This window comes from Staurois parvus, unplaced genomic scaffold, assembly GCF_062004578.1.
Source record: "Staurois parvus isolate SC_StPar_1 unplaced genomic scaffold, SC_StPar_1.0 ptg002904l, whole genome shotgun sequence".
Classification (NCBI taxonomy): Eukaryota; Metazoa; Chordata; class Amphibia; order Anura; family Ranidae; genus Staurois; species Staurois parvus.
The window spans coordinates 2501-22829 of record NW_028320700.1 but is presented as its reverse complement, the minus strand read 5'-3'; the positions used below and the strand labels follow the sequence as shown (position 1 = coordinate 22829).

The 20329-nt window shown below is 48.0% G+C and overlaps 2 protein-coding genes across 2 annotated transcripts in view; one reads left to right on the top strand and one right to left on the bottom strand.

Annotated features, from left to right (window-relative positions):
* The window catches only part of FHOD1 (formin homology 2 domain containing 1), a 154270-nt gene extending 144917 nt beyond the window's left edge, over positions 1-9353 (top strand). Inside the window, exon 26 of the mRNA XM_089666909.1 lies at positions 662-9353. Coding sequence (XP_089523035.1) covers positions 662-744 — 83 coding nt within the window. The 3' untranslated portion in view covers positions 745-9353. The remainder of the gene's footprint in view (positions 1-661) is intronic.
* A 5281-nt stretch (positions 9354-14634) lies between these two features.
* LOC149428943 (puratrophin-1-like) overlaps positions 14635-20329 on the bottom strand; it is a gene marked incomplete at its 5' end in the record, with an annotated part of 6424 nt that continues 729 nt past the window's right edge. Inside the window, 2 exons of the mRNA XM_089666908.1 lie at positions 14635-15021; positions 17754-17821. Coding sequence (XP_089523034.1) covers positions 14985-15021; positions 17754-17821 — 105 coding nt within the window. The remainder of the gene's footprint in view (positions 15022-17753; positions 17822-20329) is intronic.

The window sequence follows — 20329 nt, the reverse complement described above, 5'->3', positions numbered from 1 at the left end:
GGACGCGAGTCGCGAGGGCTCCAGGGGCTTGGATCGCGAGTCGCGAGGGCTCCAGGGGCTTGGATCGCGAGGGCTCCAGGGGCTTGGATCGCGAGGGCTCCAGGGGCTTGGATCGCGAGGGCTCCAGGGGCTTGGATCGCGAGGGCTCCAGGGGCTTGGATCGCGAGGGCTCCAGGGGCTTGGATCGCGAGGGCTCCAGGGGCTTGGATCGCGAGGGCTCCAGGGGCTTGGATCGCGAGGGCTCCAGGGGCTCGGATCGCGAGGGCTCCAGGGGCTCGGATCGCGAGGGCTCCAGGGGCTTGGATCGCGAGTCGCGAGGGCTCCAGGGGCTTGGATCGCGAGTCGCGAGGGCTCCAGGGGCTTGGATCGCGATCCGCGAGGGCTCCAGGGGCATGGATCGCGATCCGCGAGGGCTCCAGGGGCTTGGATCGCGATCCGCGAGGGCTCCAGGGGCTTGGATCGCGAGCCGCGAGGGCTCCAGGGGCTTGGATCGCGAGCCGCGAGGGCTCCAGGGGCTTGGATCGCGAGTCATAAGGGTTTCAAGAGAAGTAATGAGGGAGGTTGGGGTGAGGGGTATTCCCTATAAAGAGAACCTGTCACTTTGCCCTAACACTGCTGCCTTTATTGTTTCTCATGCATAATTATCAAACTTTCCCCACAGTGCGGAGAACCTTGAAGAGCGGTTTGAGTGACGATCTGGTGCAGGCACTGGGACTGTCCAAAACCTCAGAGGTGGCCGTGTAATTTGCTCCACCATAGACTTCCTAGGTAACAGTCCACTGCCCCCTGTGGGGGGGGGGAATCTGGGCCACCGGCCAAGCAAGCTTTACACTCTTTTCTTGGAGCGGGGAGGGTCATCATGCATGGTACCCCTGGACAATGCCAAGCAGGAGCCAACAGAGAGGTGGCGCATGCAGAAACCCGGTTAACGTTGCTGCATCACTTTACCGTCATTAAAGACCTCTTCTGAGAGCCGTCCGTCCATCCATCCATCCATCCTCATCTACTTCAGGAGTTGTGTCGGAAAGCTGCAGCCCTGCATTCCCAGGACTTCTACACGTGGACACATTCAAGGGCTTGTCTGCCTGTCTGCAAATGAACTTCCCAAAAGCCACGAGGGTCTGTGCCCAGGGAATGCTCGGCATGGGCACAGCTCAAGCTTCTATTGGTATTTTTGTGTACTGGGGCTGGATCACTGACCTGTGCAGAGCAGAATCGGGATGAGAGTGTCCTCTGCTCACAAAGGATGAATTTATGAACAAAGCTGCTTCTTCAACTCACCTTCATCTCTCCATAGCTGTGTGTGGCGACCCGCCAACTGATGGAACACGAAGGTTCTATCTATGACCTGAGAGTGGCGGACGTGGGAACGCTCTACTTACTTGCTGCCCATTTTATGCCTTCTTAAAGGGCCGCTGTGCATTCAGACCAAACTTTGTCAGAAGCCATTTAGTAAAAGTACCAACGTGATTGGCATTGGTTTGGCCTTTAAGGGGGCTGGTGGTGTTTACCTCCTGCGGTGCTCTGTATGGCATCTGTAGGGCAGGCTGTGCACATGGTAGACATGGGGTGGGGTTGGCGATCCCTTACTGAGACTGTACTGAGAGGGAGAGGATGTACAACACTGCAGACACTGTACAGGGCTGAGAGACGTTCAAAATGTACATCATTGTCTTCGCTAGTTTGGATTGCACCCGATGCATTCTCTCTGTTTATAGCTATGTACCTGAAGAAACACTTTGCTAGCTGGTGTCAGTCACTGAGTCAAGTATAGCTCCGTGTAAGGCAGGGGTGGCAAACTCAATTTCATTGCGGGCCACATTTGCATTATGGTTCTCCTCAAGGGGCCTGTTGTATCGGTAAGACTAGATGACCAGAGTGCCCCCCTTCCTTAGATTAGATGTCAAGAACCCCCCCCACCATCAGAAGTCAAGAGTCCCCACCCTTTTGTATGTCACAGTGCACCCCCTGGCTTGTGCTGCTGTTGGGAAGGAGCTGGGAAGCAGAAAGTGCAGGGTCTGCAGGAGGACCAGAGGAGGGCTGCAGTCAATTGCTGGAGTCTGCTGAATGCTGAGACCAGAGAAGGCGGAGCCAAGGGGGTGCTGCAGCTGCACAGAGGCGCAGGATCTATAGGAGGAGTTCTGTCGTCTCTGCTGCTGGGGGAGGGAGAGTGGGGGGTCACTGGGGTACAAGCCTCCCCATAGCTGCATGGAGCAGTGCAAGATCTGGCAGAGAAGTTCTGTCTTCTTTTCTTCTGCTGAGACAAGGTGGGGGCAGAGATGAGGGGGGTGCCGCAACTGCAGGAGAGGTGCAAGGGCACATAAAATGGCCTGGTGGGCTGGATTTGGCCCACGGGCCTTGTGTTTGACACGTGATGTAGAGAATGTGTTTTTCTCCCTTCAGCCACTAGACGGTGCTGTGCATAAGGCCTGTAGGTCAGGGATCGGCAACCTACGGCATGCATGCCTCGGTGGGTATGCAACACCTTTGGGGGTGAGACCTGGGAGCACCAATGCTGTAGGTTATAATTGAGAGCTCAATAGGCTGCCAATTACAAAGCCTGGCCTGCCCTTGCATGCCAACGGTGCAGCCGCCTGCCTGTCATGGGGTGCTGGCTTCTCCTCCCAGCACCAACATCGGCCTGGCGGCTGCAGAGATCGGTGTGAAGGAAGTGTCCTCCTCTTCCACCTTTTAGTAGTAGTGCCAGCTGAAGCCGGTGTACATGTAACAAAGCCTCCATTTCCGATGGGGCAGGATTTGGGGCTGATCCAAGGTTTAAAGGGGCAAATTATTGTTTCCTGGCACAACAGTCCTCTAATGCTCCTAAACTGACACTTATTTATAAAAAAAAAAATGTGCATAGCTCCTCGTCCAGTGCAACCTAGGGTACATTTGTTCTGTGACAAAAGAGCAAAATCAAATGTTCTTGGGTTCTTTTCTCTGTTATCCTATGAATAACATTCGATCTGCAGTGATTTAAGGAAAATTAGACATTATAGCCACTAGATGGAGCTGGAGATCATAGGAAATTTGCTCTGCTCTTCATCTCCATCTAGTGGCCACAATATGGCATTTTCCCAAACCGCTCTTTTATTTTTTTTTTTCATGAATGAATAACATTTGATCTGTACAGAAAATAGGAGAACATTCGATCTTGCCCCCATCTGCACACAACAAATATAGCAGCAGTTTTACTTGAGAAATAACTGTCTTTTTATTGATTTTTTTTTTTAGTATATACACCTCGTCAATGGGGTTGCTGACCCCCTGCTGCATTTGATCTGCAAGAACAGTTGCCTGCATTGTTTACAGAGCTTTCCTGTGTCCCCTGCGGACCAGCCAGATTGGTCATTCGACTATTTGTGGTAGTTGGGTTTTGTCAAGGTGGGGACTATATTTCATATCCTGGACCTGGAGTGGGAGCACTTGACCTTTTCGCCTTGATTGGTATAGGACAGGGGTAGGCAACCTGTGGCTCTCTAGCTGTTGTGGAACTACATTTCCCATGAGACATTGCAAAGATTACTAAACAGCTATGACTTGCAGAGGCATGATGGAACTTGTAGTCCTGCGGCTCTCAGGTTGCCTACCCCTGGGATAGGACCTTGTCCCAGCATAATGACCGTCTCTGTGCCAAACCCGATGCAATAAAAGATTCGCTGTCTTGATGCCACTAAAAGAAAAGCCACTACCCAGCCTGGCCCGTGTCGCAGCTCTGCATTGTCACACTAGTGTCACCGGCTGGTGCCTCCTGGTGTCCCCAGTGAGCTCAGAGGGTGCAAGTTCATGCTCAACCACTGACCTGCGTTCCTTTTCCCGGTGGAATAATCGGTTCTCTTCTGTGTAAACTCTTCTACTGCTGACAGCAAAGGATCTGTCCTAAGATGGATATATCGGGTATTGGCGGAGTTTGGTTTCATCACCAGCTGCCTCCTATCTGTGCAGGCTCTGGACGTTGGATTTCCCTTCTGCCTACCTGCCCCCGGGATGGCAATGGGGTCTCCCCCTGTTAAAGTGCTCACTTATGTTATAAGGAGTATGTTGATGTGACTTTCACCGTACATTCACTGCAGCTGTATCTAATTTATGAACCACTTGTCACCCACGTAGCACAGAAAGTGTGGTAGCAAAGAAGGTGGGGTTTAAAGCCCAAGCTGCCACATCCATGCGTCCGTGGGCAGTAGAGGTTTCTGTGCTGAGAGTGTGCTGTGATGGCCGTGAGCGGCTCCCGATCATGTGACCACGCTGACAGCCAATTACAGTGATCCAAGAACCATATAGACTTCGGGTGCCACTCCTAGCAGTAGTCCTGTGATACTCCAGTGACTGACATTGATTGTATGTGCTGGCGTTTAGGAGAGCCCATCAGAGCTCTGCATACACATGGCAAGAAGGAAGATGGAATGCCAAACTCTAAAGGAACAGGCCGATTGTAAAAGAGAGTAAAATCAGCTTCAGCCCGACTCCTCCCAGATCATGATCCCCGACGTGTTCCGTCCTGCCCACAGGACTTAGTCATAGGGGACTATGACTAAGCCCTGTGGGAGGGGTGAAACACGTTGGGGCATGATCTGGGAGTAGTCAGGTTAAAGCTGCTTTTAAGCTTCTTTATACCTGGACTGTTCCCTATAGAGCCATTTCCGGTGGCCCCGTGATTGGGCAGTCCTTCCCACCCCCTTGGGCGTAAAGAAACAGCTAAAGGGCCAGCAGGGCTGGAAGGGAAGGATTTAAAGTGACAGTGATTGTTTCACCTGCAGTGACGTTGATTGTAGGCTGATGTTAAGAGAGCCTGTCCTGTCTCTGTATGCGCACATGGCAAGGACGGGGATGGAACGCCATGTTCCAAAAGGAACAGGCTGACTGTAAAGGACAGTAAAATCGGCTTCAGCCCGACTCCTCCCAGATCATGCTCTCCGACGCGTTCTGTCCTGCCAACAGGACTTAGTCATAGGGATCTATGACTAAGCCCTGTGAATGGGGCGAAATGTGGCAGCAATGGTTTGGCAGAAGTCTGGTTGAAGCTGCTTTTGCACTCCTTTAAACCTGGGCTGTTCCTTTGGAGCCAGTTTCAGTGACCAGGCAGTCCTTCCCACTCACCCCTGGGTGTAAAGACACAGTTAAAGAGCCGCCAGGGATGGGAGGGAAGGGGTTAAAGCAGGGGTGCTCAACCTTTTGAAGAGCGAGGGCCACTTGTCGGGGGGCCATAATAGAATGAAATGGTTCGGAATTCTGGATCTTTTTATTTTAAATATTCATAATGAATATTTTCCTCCTGCATCTGCTGAATGCTGGCGGGAGGGAGAGGAGGAGAAGCTGACTTTCAGCAGTCGCAGGAGGAAAATGGAGAGGGTCGATTCCTGTATATGCTGACCCTCCTGCCCAAATGTAAAACAGAATGTGACAGGGAGGCCACATGGGCCCCCTGGAGCATGGGGCAGGATTGTCATTGCTTTTGTGACGCTACACCTGTGGTGGGGGTTTTTAAACCATCCCTCCCCAAATCACAAATGTAATCAAGCATTACTGTCTTGAGCCTCTTATAAGGCTGCATTCACACTGTTGCGCTGAGGTTTACCTGCACTGCACCTGCGGATTCCCTGCGGGTTAGTTGTGCTTTGCCATAGACTTCTATTATATCCTGCGGGTCTGGTGCACTTTCTGAAAGCGCATCAAATCTCCTGCATTCAGAAGTTATAGTGTACTTTCAGAAAGCGCACCAGACCCACAGGATATAATAGAAGTGCGCTTCCCTGGTGTGAGGGAGAGGGCCACATCAGAAGGCTCTGAGGGCCACAAGTTGAGTACCCCTGGGTTAAGGTGACAGTGATTCGCCTGCAGTGAATGTTTAGTGAAAGTCACATAGTTATAAATATAGCCCTATGATTGCAGTAGGAGAAGTGAGACTTCTGGGTGGGGAAGTGGAGATCTTTAGAGTCAGATATTCCCGTTCAGAACCTATATGGAGGTCCTAGGAGATAGAAGAAGCCATGAGATGACTTTAGAGTATTTGTTTTGTGAGGAGTCGTTTCTTCAGCTCCGTTTTGAATAACTTGCCACTCAAAGGGGTATAACCTTCCTAGGTGAATGTAGCCACTATGGAGTTCCAAGCCGAGTCCACCCAAAAATAATAATTCAGTGGTTTCTGGATGCAAGGGGGTACAATAACTCACCAGTTCCTACTTCTCTAGCGCTTCTGAAGGTAGTCCCATAGAGTGTTACTGGCGGGTGTTAGTATCCACCCAAAACTGAACAATTTCTTCTGGGTGACTTACACTAAACAGAACTTTATTCACTACTTGTAATCCTGTGATGTACTAAAACTACTATTTATTGTATCTGTCTCTTAACAGTCATGGGCATGTGGAAGGATTTAAAAAACAAAAGGCTACGTCAATGGCCTCCTTCTATGAATTCCACGATTATATGGTGGGGGATGGGCACAGGCACGGCATGATATGATATGAAATTAAAGGGTGGGGAGATCAGCTAACTAGGCTTACCTCTGCTCAAGCAGGATCCAGAAAACCTGCACTGCTGTAAAATTAACCCTAAAAACCACTACACTGTGTTCCATTGCTCAGTACCATCTAAGGTTAGCACTTGGTTTGATGAGTTTGGGGTGGAGGAACTTCAGTAGGGTTGAGGTCAGGGCTCTGTCAAGCCACTAACCACCTTTTGGGGTGAATTGTAAGAAGCCAGGTCTTATCAAACCATATCTGTTACTTTAGGAGTATGGATGAATAAGAACAAATCAGGTCCTCTAATCCAACATCTCTATAAAGAGATGGTTTGACCACTTTGTGTAGGATACTCGAGTTCCTCCACACCAGAGTCCTGACCCTAACCCTACTGAACACCTTTGGGATGAATTGTAACAAACCAGGTCTTCTAAAGCAACAGCTCCATGAAGACACGGTTTGATGACTATGGATGAAGAAGAACAAGTCAGGTCTTCTAAACCAACATCTCTATAAAGACATGGTTTGACAACTTTGGGGTGGAGGAACACAAGTGTCCTACACAGGGTCCTGACCTCAACCCTACTGATCATGTTTGGGATGATTTAGAATGCTGATTGTGAGTCAGGGGTCTTTTTTATTCAATACCCGTACCTGACTCTACAAATGTTTTTTTTTTTTTTTGGACAAATGGGTACACAATATCTTAATGAAAGTTTTCCCAGAAAAGTGGAGGCTGTTGTAGCCACAAGGGAAGGAAGGGGAGGGACAACTCCATGTTAAGGGGCTTTTTTTTTGGAACGGGATATCCAACCAGCTCAAATAGGTGTGATGGCCCTCAATCTCTTGGACTTATGGTTTGACCACTCTGGTGTGGAGGAACTTGAGTGTCCTACACAGAGTCCTGACCCTAACCCTACAGAACACCTTTGGGATGAATTGTAACAAGCCAGGTCTTCTAAAGCAACAGCTCCACGAAGACACGGTTTGAGGAGTATGGATGAATAAGAACAAGTCAGGTCTTCTAAACCAACATCTCCTATAAAGACCACTTTGTGTAGGACACTCGAGTTCCTCCACACCGAATTGGTCAAACCATGTCTTTATAGAGATGTTGGATTAGAGGACCTAACTTGTTCTTATTCATCCAAACTCAGCAAACTGTGTCTTCATGGAGCTGTTCCTTTAGAAGACCTGGCTTGTTACAATTCATCCCAAAGGTGTTCAGTAGTGTTAGGGTCAGCACTCTGTGTAGGACACTCAAGTTCCTCCACACCAGTCTTGACCCTAACACTACTAAACACCTTTGGGATGAATTGTAACAAACCAGGTCTTCTAAAGGAACAGCTCCATGAAGACATAGTTTGATGCTTATGGGTGAACAAGTCAGGTCTTCTAAACCAATATCTCTATAAAGACATGGTTTGACCACTTTGGGGTGGAGGAACGTGAGTGTCCTATACAAAGTGGTCAAACCATGACTTTATAGAGATATTGGTTTAGAAGACCTGGCTTGTTACAATTCATCCCAAAGGTGTTTGGTAGGGTTAGGGTCAGGATTCTGTGTAGGACACTCAACTTCCTCCACCCCAGAGTCTTGACCCTAACCATACTGACGCTCTACAGAGTTTTTGCTTTAATTTATTAAAATCCAGATTCACTCCCTTTTGATCTGTTAAATATACCATTGCAAGCATGTCATCATGCCTGTTTTCTGTAAGTTGGAAAAAAAACAACCTGTTGATCCTGCCAGAAATTCAGTGCAGTGGTGTTATCTCAATATCATGAAGTATATGAGGAAGACAGAACACCTCCCATTTATGTATTGCAGATGAAAAGAGTTGCTAACCCCACTTCATGTCCTAGGGTGACAACTCTTCTCCCCCTTAGAAACAAAGGGAGTGAGTGTTGTCACCCTAGGACCGGAAGTGTGTTTCTGGCAGGATCACCAAGTAAAAATAAAGTGTGTGTGGGGGGAGGGAAATAAACTTGAAAAGAAAACAAATTTTTCTTATGCTTTGAGACACTTTAAATGGGTTACATACAGGGGTGGACTGACCATGTGGGAACTTGGGCACTGCCCGAGGGCACAGAGTCAGTAGGGGGCCCCATGAGATGCCCCTGGTACCTTTCAGAAGCTTTTTTTGGGTGTGGGTGAGAACACAGGGGCCCCATAAGTTGTCAGTCGGCCCCTGGTTCCATAATTCACAAAACTTGGAAGTGTGTGGTGATCATACATTCCATGGTTAGCTGTAGCTCCACCCCCAAGCCAACAAGACCCATCTCAACGTTTTCTCCCGCAGCCTGTGTGGGCCTATTGGAATAAAATACATAAGGAACCCTATATATAACATGTTTTCCCTGCCCCCCCCCCCCCCCGGTGACAAGTGAAGAAACATTTGCAAACTCTCAGTATCCGTAAGCCGTGGTCGATTGATCCGTCCCCGAGCACGCCGCGTCTCTCCATAGACAAAGATGACCCTTCAATGGATCCTTGTCGTCGGACTTTCATTCTTATTTATTTTTCAGAAGTCGAAGGTTTCCAGTGCCTTGATCGGTGTACAATGGGTGACCCTGTGATCTTTTTATTTTTTTAAATTTTGATAAATGAAGAAAATCGGCCCCGCGGCGTCCAAGCTGTTTTAGAAGGAAAAAAAAAAGTGTGGAAGCCAAAGGTGACCTGTATATAGCGATTCTTCCACCTGCTGGCAGCATTGGGTGTCTGCGGGGCCGGGCGGAGCCTCGGAGTAAAGCGCAAACTCGGAACAGTATTATGAGACGATTGTACCACTTTTTCTGTAAGTTCACTCTGATTATACATGTAGGGGATGTATTTTCTTGTAAAGCATACTTTTTGTTTGTTTTTGGTTCTCCAATAAAATGATTGAAATACTAGGATGGCGTGTCGCGGTTTTCTGATTGTAGAAACCACGGAAAGGTAAAGCCAATAACACGGATGATCTCCTTATCATGGCATCTGAAAGTGGGCGGGATAAAAGAGGCAGCAAGGGAACATGTTGTCTCTGATGTTGATGTATTGAAAGCGCAAACAATGGATGTATGGGGGATGCTCAACCGCAGACCGGGCAGGGTGGCCATGTGACCCGCGTCCAAGGCCGACGGCCCGATACTTTTGGCAATCTAGTGTAAGTAACGTTGGTGCGCTGTGGTTGTATGATTAGGGGCCGGGATCACATGACCGCAATCAAATCAATATATTGAGGCTGGATAAGCGATAAGTTTTGTTTATATCTTTCATTTTTGGATTGACACAGTTCAGTGGCAGCGCAGGAGATTTTGAATCCGTGTCTAACAACCATAACAAAAACTCTTTCTGGGGCCCCGTTTGTTCAGCAGGGGGGCAGAAATGAGACCATTGATTGACTTTGGGGTGCAGGCGGAGTAATCCTCCATTGTAAGATTCCCAGAAATGAAAGCTGAAGCCTTTCCTGCAGGAGGAGACCAGAACAACCTCCATCTCAATGTGCATGGGAGGCCAAACTGGAACTAAAGGCAAAGCTTGTGTTTGGGATGGAGGGAAGAGGAGTTGGAACCTGCCAGATTTTTTTTTCTTTAATTGCTGTCTGTGTCCCTGTTTGGGTGATAATGGTAACCAGGACAAATGGAGGATGAATCTCCCTGAGAGAAAATCCCACATTTTGGGGTGTCACCAAAACAGGAACAGAGGGGACATTGTCCAATGGGGAAGCTAGTACAGGTGACAATCAGGGATCCCCCTCGCTTTGCAGGGATTTCCTCTCACTTCCTGTTTTGACTATGGGACAGGAAGTGAATAGGAATCTCCCCTTCTCCTCACCACACTCCACCACCACCACCTCTTCCTCCTCACCACACTCCACCTCTTCCTCCTCACCACACTCCACCTCTTCCTCCTCACCACACTCCACCTCTTCCTCCTCCACTCCTCACCTCCACTCCTCACCTCCTCCTCACCGCAATTCACCTCTTCCACTTCTCACCTTACTCCATCTCACCACACTTCACTCACTACACTCCCTCCTTCACTCCTTTCCACCTCCTCCACCCAGATCCTCATCCACTGGTCATCACACTAAACACCTCCTTCACTCTTCAGCGCACTTCACTCCTCACTACACTCCTTCCTTCACTCCTCACCACACCACACTACACTCCTCTTTCACTCAACACACTCCACCTCCTATACTCCTTACCACACACTACCTCCTCCTCCTTCACTCCTCACCACACTCCACCTCCTCTTTCACTCCTCACCACACTCCACCTCCTCCACTCCTCACCACACTCCACCACCTCCTTCTTCACTCCACCTCCTACTCCACACTCCAGATCCTCCTCCTCTACTCCTTATCACACTCTACCTCCTCCTTCACTCTTCACTCCTCACCACACTCCACCTTCACTCCTTACCACACTTCACTTCTCCTCCTCTCCTCTACCCAGATCCTCCTTCCTTCTTCACCCCTCCTCCTCACACTTCACCACCTCCTCCTCCACTCCTCATCACACTTCACTCCTCCTCCACTCCTCACCACCTCTGCCTTCACTCCTCCTCCTCTCCTCTACCCAGATCCTTCTTCACCCCTCCTCCTCCACTCCTCACCACAATTCACTCCTCCTTCAATCCTCACCACACTTCACTCCTCCTCCACTCCTCACCACCTCTGCCTTCACTCCTCACCACACTTCACTCCTTCTCCACTCCTCACCCCAATTCATTGTTACTCCTCACCACACTTCACTTCTCCTTCTCTCTAACCAGATCCTCCTCCTTCACCCCTCCTCCTCCTCCAGTCCTCACCACACTTCACTCCTCCTTCACTCATTTACACTTCGCTCCTCCTCCCTCACAGCTCAGCGTTCTTTCCTCACCCCACTTCTCCACCCAGATCCTCCTTACCACATTCCACCTCTCCTTCACTCCTCCTTCAGCTCTCCTCCTCCTTCACTCCTCACCACACCTCCTCATCTCAGCTCCTCCTCCTTCACTCATTACCACACTTCACTCACTACACTCCCTCCTTCACTCCTTTCCACCTCCTCCTCTCCACCACTGCTCATCACACTAAACACCTCCTTCACTCTTCAGCGCACTTCACTCCTCACTACACTCCTTCCTTCACTCCTCACCACACCACACTCCTCTTTCACTCAACACACTCCACCTCCTATACTCCTTACCACACACTACCTCCTCCTCCTTCACTCCTCACCACACTCCACCTCCTCCACTCCTCACCACACTCCACCACCTCCTCCTTCACTCCTCACCACACTCCACCTCCTCCACTCCTCACCACGCTCCACCTCCTCCTTCTCCACTCCTCACCCCAATTCATTGTTACTCCTCACCACACTTCACTTCTCCTCTCTAACCAGATCCTCCACCTTCACTCCCCCTCCTTCACCCCTCCTCCTCCTCCAGTCCTCACCACACTTCACTCCACCTCCTCATCTCAGCTCCTCCTCCTTCACTCATCACACTTCGCTCCTCCTCCCTCACAGCTCACCGTTCTTTCCTCACCCCACTTCACTTCTCCACCCAGATCATCCTCCTCCACTCCTCACCACACTTCAGTCCTCCACTTTCACTCCTCCTCCTCCTTCACTCCTCACCACACCACCTCATCTCCTCCTCCTTCACTCATTACCACACTTTGCTCCTTCTTCTCACCACATTTCGCTCTTCCTACTTCTCTCCTCCACTCCGCTCCAGCTTCTCCACTCCTCCTCTTTCAATCCCTACCACACTTCACTCCTTCTCACCACACTTCATTCTTTCACCCAGCTCCTCCTACTCTTTCACTCCTCATCCAGCTCCTCCTTCACTTTTCCTCCAAGCTCCTTCTCTTTCACTCTTCCCAGCTCCTACTACATCCTTAGTTCCTTCACACTTCACCTTCACTCTTCCTCCTCACCACACTTCTCTCCTTCACCCCTCCTCACTTCACCACCACCTCCTCTCCTTCAGAGAAAACGCATGTAGTGTGTTTTTGATCTGCCCCGGACCAAGTTGGCTCAAAAAAAAAAAAAAAAAAACAACATAAAACACCCACATGGACCTCCAGGCCTTCGAAGTGTTGAGATGAGTAAAGCCGATAGTGTCAGGTGTGGTGCAGGATCGTCTGGTTCTGTTTATTGAGATCGTTTTATACATTCCCCAGGAACCTGCTCTTTTCTTGTCCCAAGGTGGATAATTGTGTGTAATAAAATGGCATTGTTCTGTAAGAAGGGAATTGTCCTTTTCACATTTTTTGTGAGAAATCAATCTGATTTAATATGACCCTGTGGTGAAGTGTTAGAGCACAAGGTTCTGGTACCTCTGTGGGTCCAGTGCACATTGGCCCAGGTCCAGTATGCAAGGCTTATCCTATCATGGTAACGCCTCATCAACCCATTGGCAGGGACACCAGATGTTCTGTCCCAGTACCAATCAACAAAAAGTTGATGTTTGGTTATGGCATGGCCCTTGGGTTCTGGACTCCCTAGAGCATGGGTGTCAAACTGGCGGCCCTCCAGCTTTTGTGAAACTACAAGTCCCATCATGCCTCTGCCTTTGGGACTCATGCTTCTGTCAATCTTGCAATGCCTCATGAGACTTGTAGTTTGCCTTTGGAAGTCATGCTTGTAAATATCAATCTTGTCAGAGGCATGATGGGACTTGTAGTTTGGCAACAGCTGGTAGGCCACCAGTTTGACGCCCCTGTCCTAGAGACATAAGGGTTGATTTACTAAAACTGGAGAGTGCAGCTTTGCATAGAAACCAATCAGCTTCCAGGTTTTATCAAATCTTCATTGAACAAGTAAAGCTAGAATCCGATTGGCTTCCTTGAACAGCTGCTCCAGATTGTGCACTCCCTAGTTTTAGTACATCAAGAGACGTACAGGAGCTTGACTGTAACTTTGGTTCCCCTTTGGCAGTCTGAAAATGTAGGGTTACTCAACATACACCCCTGAGTGCAGCTCCAATGTTACCTCTTGTTTGGAGTGCTAACCCCTGCGTCACATATCTGCGTTCCGCATGGGCATGAGAGCCCATTCATTTGAGTGGACTCCCGTGACATGCAGAGAAGAAGTCCTGGCACTTCTTCTGAAAACATAAAAGGAAATACATTGACCCCGATTCTTCCTCCAGGCCTAACACCAGCCCAGCACTAGGCCAGTCATCCATGTCTTAATGAGAAGAAGGCTGAGCAAGGCCCATGCTCTTCTATACCAGGAAGAGTGTCAGGATTGAAAGAAAAGTTAAATGCTGAATACCAGGAATTCAGTTCCTTTGTAAAAAGAGGTCCAAGGAGCGGCATTACATCTCCTGGGTTTATCTCTACTTCCGTCTGACAGTTTTATTGCTCTCCCGGAAGATGGCTATCGCTGTATTTCTGGGAGCCCAACCCTGATGCTCCAGGTCTACGTATCTTCAGCATTAGAGTGGGTGCCCCTCCCCCTGCCCAATCGCAGAAGGCTTTGTATTATGTGAACTCATTCACATAATACAAAGGCTTCTGTGAATGGGCAACAGAGGGGCTCTGTGTGCCTCTCGCAACCCCTAGTGCAGGTGTGTCAAACTGGCAGCCCTCCAGCTTTTCCGAAACTACAATTTCCATCAGGCCGCTGCCTTTGAGAGTCATGCTTGTAACTGTCAATCTTGCAATGCCTCATGGGACTTGTAGTTTGGCAACAGCTGGAGGGCTGCCAGTTTGACACCCATACCCTAGTGTCAGTGTATTCTCCAGCAGAACTATAAAACTGTCAGATATAAATAACATTATGAGTTAAATCCAAGGAGGTGCATGACCTCTCCTGAACTTATTCTATGTGTGTGCACTTAATGGCCGAATTCCTGGAATTCAGCTTTAATATCGGCTTGGGGGGGGGGGGCAGTAATATGAACCAAAGTGCGTTTTTGCCCTGAGTTCATGGAAGGTATATCTGTAAAAAAGACAGCAAGCGATATGACGGGCTCTGTGCATGCATTTTACGTCTCATGTAGACACACCGCATGTGGATTTTGTCAGAACAAGGATCCATTCCTCAATGATCTATTTGCCTGATTGGCAGTGTCTGCACAGGTGCAAGACTGGCCCCACAGACAGACAAATGAAGCATCAATCCCGTCTCACCACACGATGGCATTTATAAAAAGTTACTAAATAACCTGCAAACTCAAACGTGCAAGAACTGAAATAAATCTGTTTATTCAGATTTAATGATCATCTCCAGTAAATAAATTATTTCTAGTTGGGGGAGAAAAAAAAGAACTATAACAAAATAAGACACATCAAATTCCAGTTCAACGTGAAAAATGACATAAAATGTTATTTAAATACATATCTTGCAAAAATGTCTTATCCAAAAAACTTTACAAACTGTGCAGCTTAACGGGAAAACTCACCACCGGGCCGTACAGCGCGGCGTCTGCCGGTGTAAACTATATACAGGAATAGAGAAATATTACACATTAACAAGTCGCTGATGAGGCTGTTAGAACATAGAAATGTCGTCGGGAGACGGAGGATGGAGTTCAAATCAGGCAAATCTCTGATAACTGGAAACCTGTTCATACCTACGAAAGAGGAAGAGTGAGAGATTTATTATTAATATTTCAGGTACTTCTATAGCGCCATCAATGTACGCAGCGCTTTACATATATATTGTACATTCACATCAGGGACCTTAGATTGTACGCCCCTTGAGGGTTAGGGACTAACTCACATTCATAGATACACATACTAGGGACAATGTAGACAGGATCCAATTAACCTCCCACCATGTCTTTGGAGAGTGGGAGGAAACCGGAGTACCCGGAGGAAACCCACGCAGGCACAGGGAGAACACGCAAACTCCAGGCAGGTGGTGCCGTGGTTGGGAATCGAACCAACGACCCGAGTACTGCCAGGCGGAAGTGCGAACCATTTAGCATTTAAACACCATACACAAATATCGTGGATTCTACATTGCAGGTAAGTTTGTGTTTTTTTCTCTGAACCATTGAACTCATCTCCAAGTTGTGAAAACATCAGTCTCTATGTAAGCCAAAGGATTTGTAAATCTGTCCAGCCAATCATGGAGGGCACTGTGTCGCTGCGCTGTACAATGAGACCGGTGACACCCATCATTGCTTCTGTAGCTTCCAGTGTCACTGCTCCACCTCCAGTCTGACCCCTGAATAGATGGGATGTTACTTCATTGTTCAAGAAGAAGGTAAGTGTTTTTCATCCACTTCTTGAACTTAAAGTGGAACTCCACCCAAAAGGGGAAGTTCCGCTTTAAGGACTGCTCCCCATTAAGGATTGGCACCTTTGGGGAGCGGGTACCCAAATTAGACATGTACCAGCTCCCACTTCCAGTCCAATCTCCTAGGCCAGGGGTTTCCAACCTATGGCTCTCCAGCTGTTGAAGTACTACAAGTCCCATCATGCCTCTGACTGCCTCAGGCAAGACTCCCAGAGGTAGAGTCTTGCAAGGCCTCATGGGACTTACAGTTCCTGAACACCTGGAGGGCCATAGTTTGGAGACCCCTGGCCTAGACGATTGGAAGCGTACGGTGTCCTCCCTCCCTGTAGTCTTTTGGGACATGTGACCGGTCCCAGAAGACTACAGGACCATTCATGAAGTGCAGCGATACTCACGCATGCGCAGTGGGTACCCGGCTGTGAAGCCGCAAGCTATCACAGCCAGGTGCCCACACTGAAGATGCCGGCCTCCTGGAATACAGAACGGCCGGTGAAATGGGCTGCAGGGGACACACCACAGGACCAAGGGACAGGTAAGTGGCTCTCTTTTAAGTCCGCAGCTACAGTTTTTGTAGCTTCTGACTTATTTTTTGACAGCGGGAGCGGAACTCCACTTTAAATGGCCGAGTTCAGGTTGTAAGAGTGGTGTGTCTGTACAGAAAGCCTCAAGCACTTTTGTTAAAGCAGAGCTCCACCCAAGAGGGGAAGTTCTGTTTTAATGCTTTGTCCCCCGCTCCCCATTAAGGATTGGCACCTTTGGGGAGTGGGTACCCAAATTTGACAGGTCCCCTCTCCCACTTGTGGTGCAATCGGAAGTCGTCCTCCCCCGTAGTCTTCTGGGACACGTGACAGGTCTCAGAAGACTACGGGGCCACTCACAAAGTGCAGCGCTTCTCGAGAGTTGGTTGTGGCCGGCTCAGTGGATTGCTGTAGGAAAGTCCTGGATTCTTTCTTGGATACACAGAATATAACTGGATATAACATTTATAGGGAAAGTTGATCCCGGGAATATCCGATTGCCTCTCGGGGGATCAGGAAGGAATTTTTTCCCCTGCAGGAGCAAATTGGATCGTGCTTTGCTGGGTTTTTTTTTTGCCTTCCTCTGGATCAACTGTGGGTGTAGGATTATAATTTTTTTTTTTTTTTTAATAGTCTGAACTGGAAAGACTTTTGTCTTTTTTTCAGCCAGCCATGTTGTGGTGCGTTTACATTGTACATGGACCCTCTATTGGTCACCTCCGCTGCTCAGGGCCGACATTTAAACAGCAATGTGTAGCTAGTGATAACGCCGCTGCGGATCACACACTTCTGATGTTTGCATACGTCAGCCCTGAATGAGCCCTTTCACACGGTGGCGGCACCTTGGCCTCAGATATTCAGAATCGGTTGAGGTCATTCTGCCCACGTGCCGATTCAGAACGGACATGTAAACCATCAATAGTGTGTAATCAGCAAAGGCAGCGCCCCCGGCTACACATTGTTGATATTTATAGGCCCTCAGCAGTGGCCAATAGGGTCCATGAATCCCAATCACAGCACCACCTGCCTGGAGTTTGCATATTCTCCCTGTGCCTGCGTGGGTTTCCTCCAGGTACTCCAGTTTCCTCCCACACTCCAAAGACATGCTGGGAGGTGAATTGGCTCCTGTCTAAATTGTCCCTAGTATGTGTATGTATGAATGTGAGTTAGGGACCTTAGATTGTACGCCCCTTGGGGGCGGGGACTGATGTGAATGTATAATATATATGTAAAGCGCTGAGTAAATTGATGGCGCTATCAGGGGCGGACTGACAATGGGGGCCCCCGGGCAATAGGGGATCATGGGGCCCCTGTGTCCAAACTCTAAAAAGCCTATGAAAAAGGTACCAGGGGCATCTCATGGGGCCCCCTACTGACCCCGGGCCCTCGGGCAGTGCCCGAGTTTCCAAATGGTCAGTCCGCCCCTGGGCGCTATATAAGTACCTGAAACAGATAAAATGGTAACAGAAAAACACGTGGATAGAGTCTGGTGCAAGAAGAGGACGCCATACCAGTCAGATAAAAGCAGAAAAGGAGCACTTACTGGAATACGGGTTTTAGGAAGAAGATCAGACAATGGTGGAAGGACTGAGGGGAAATGTGGCTTTGATTCTGAGGAGAGAAGCAGCTATTAGTGAGCAGTTAGACTTCAGCCCCTGAAAATTAAAGTGGTGCGTTCAGACGGAGGCGTTAGGAACGGTCAGCAATGCATCCTTTTGGTCCTCATGCACACGGGACGTTTTGATAATGCTGGTAACGCTGGCTGTAAAGTCACACTAAAACATGAGTTTTTCAGCTTTTTTTTGGCATTTTTGCATTAGCATTTAATGGGGGTTTTTTTACAAAAAAATTTTTTTGGGTCAAACAAACTTCCAAAAAACTCCAGTTTACTGAGTTTTACAGCGTTTTTACAGCTAAAAAATCCCTCTAGAATCCCACTAGTCCTGGGTTTTTTTCCAGTCAAAAAATGTCCCTGCCAAAAAAAACATTGGTTACATTGTGTATGGACACCTAAGATAACATGCTGGGAGGGTTTACTGGCTGTAAAAAAAAAAAAAAAAAAAAAAAAAGTCCAAACACACCAGTTTGTGGCGTTTTACCGCATTAGAGCGTTTTTACAGCTAAAAAAAAAAACTCTAGAAACCCCACTAGTCCTGGGGTTTTTTTCCAGCCAAAAAAGGTTGATTCCAGTCTATGTGTGTGTATGGACACCGAGGATAACATGCTGGGGGGTTACGGACTGTAAAAAAAAAAGTCAAAAGCCAAAAACAGCCGCTGTAAAACCGTCCTGTGTGCAGGAGGACTTGTACTGTTACATTGTGCTGCCAGGAGAGGAGAATGGTTATATTATACAATTGTAATAAACAGCAACGTGGTTCACACACAGGACTACAACACACAACGATGGAGGGAACACTGCCTGGACATCACATCCCCAATATACAGCATTCATCACTTCTATAAATCAGTTTATCATCGGATTGATATTTACACGTGATAATGACACACAAATGAGACCTAACATCCATTTTGGTACCTCCTCGCTTTCTTTGCACGGTCAGTAACCTCCCTAGCGGTCTGATTATGTCAGTATTTCTGTGCTCAAAGCGGTACATTATTTGCATGGAAACATGTATTTTTTTATTGCAGGCCTGTAATTTTTAGGAATAACTCACTGAAATCTGTCCGAACAAGAGTCTAGTAATCATCCCGGGGATGATAAAATTTGAAACACGAAATCATAAATTATAATTTAATAATCATAAAAATAATAATATAATAATAAATGTAATGCAATAATATAATCAAACCAAAAACACTGAAATGTGAAATAGAGCGCCAAGTTCGCACATCGCTGAGCTCAGTCGCAGAATCGTTTTCAGTGTCTGATGAGGAATTTCCCCCACCAATCATTATCACTCAATTCTGCAAGTGGTTCTGATTTACTATCGCTGTTCTCTAGCCGGTCTAAAACCGCGTCTGACCTAAAGGGACGCTTTTTGGACGCCATGGACGTTTCTCAGTTTCCAGGCAGAAAGGGCGGTAAAAATGCAGGCAGGGCGCCGGACAAAGCACTCGGGACACAATGTATGTGAAATGGTTTGATACAGCAATGGAATACTATGTGATTTTAGTGTATTTAGTGAATGTCACTTTTACACATTTTTGAATTTCCCGCCAGTTCCATCCCCCGTACGTCCCGACGTCGCAGGGAACGGAACCCAGAAGACAGATGCCGTCATCGGCCGGAGGACATTGCTGGGGACACTGCAGGAGGGACATCGCGGGAGCGCAGGACAAGGTAAGTGCTGGAGGGATCCCGGAGCAACGCTGCAGTGTATTCCCGAGTGTAGCTCGGGGGGGGTCACCGCTTGTGGTGCTGAAACTTTAACCCCCCAGGCGGTATTCCTTAGTGTAGCTCGGGGTAAACTTAAACTTTGGAGGGGAGGCAGGAGAGCGGACACATGCAAGGTGATCTACATTGAGTGGAACCCAGAGGAGAAATTAAAGGTCGCATATCTCTTCAAAGAGAACCTGTTACCAAAAATTGTAACACAGGGAAAATTTTGTCTACTACGTGCTGAAAAAAAAAAAAAAAAAAAAGATACGCAAGAAAATTTTTTTTTTTGCGAAAAAAAAAAGTTGCACACAGCTTCTATCCTCCCCCCGAAAAAAAAAAGTTTTTTTCAAGGCCCCATACGAACGTAAATGTATGCGTCGGAGGGCCTGTGCATAAAAAAGTCTATTGCAATACACACGCCAGAGAGCAAGAATTCTAGCAGCAGATCTCCTCCATAACACTACACTTATGACCTGTAGGGGGCGTTTGAAGCGTCGTCTATAGAAAATACGGGGTACTGAAGTTTGCCGCCACAAATTTAAGGTTTGGCATGTTGGGTGTCTATTTACTCGATGCAACCTCACTATTTATATTTTACCATAATTGTGGGTAATGTATTGTGTTTGATTGCTCTAAAATTCACTTTAGTGTGGGGGTTTTTTTTAACTGGAATTTTGTTTGCTAGACCTTCGCGGTAATAACGAGTGACATAAAAAATTGGAACTACCGCTATTTTATTCTCTCGGGTCTCTGCTTTCAGAAAATATATCTTCTTTGGG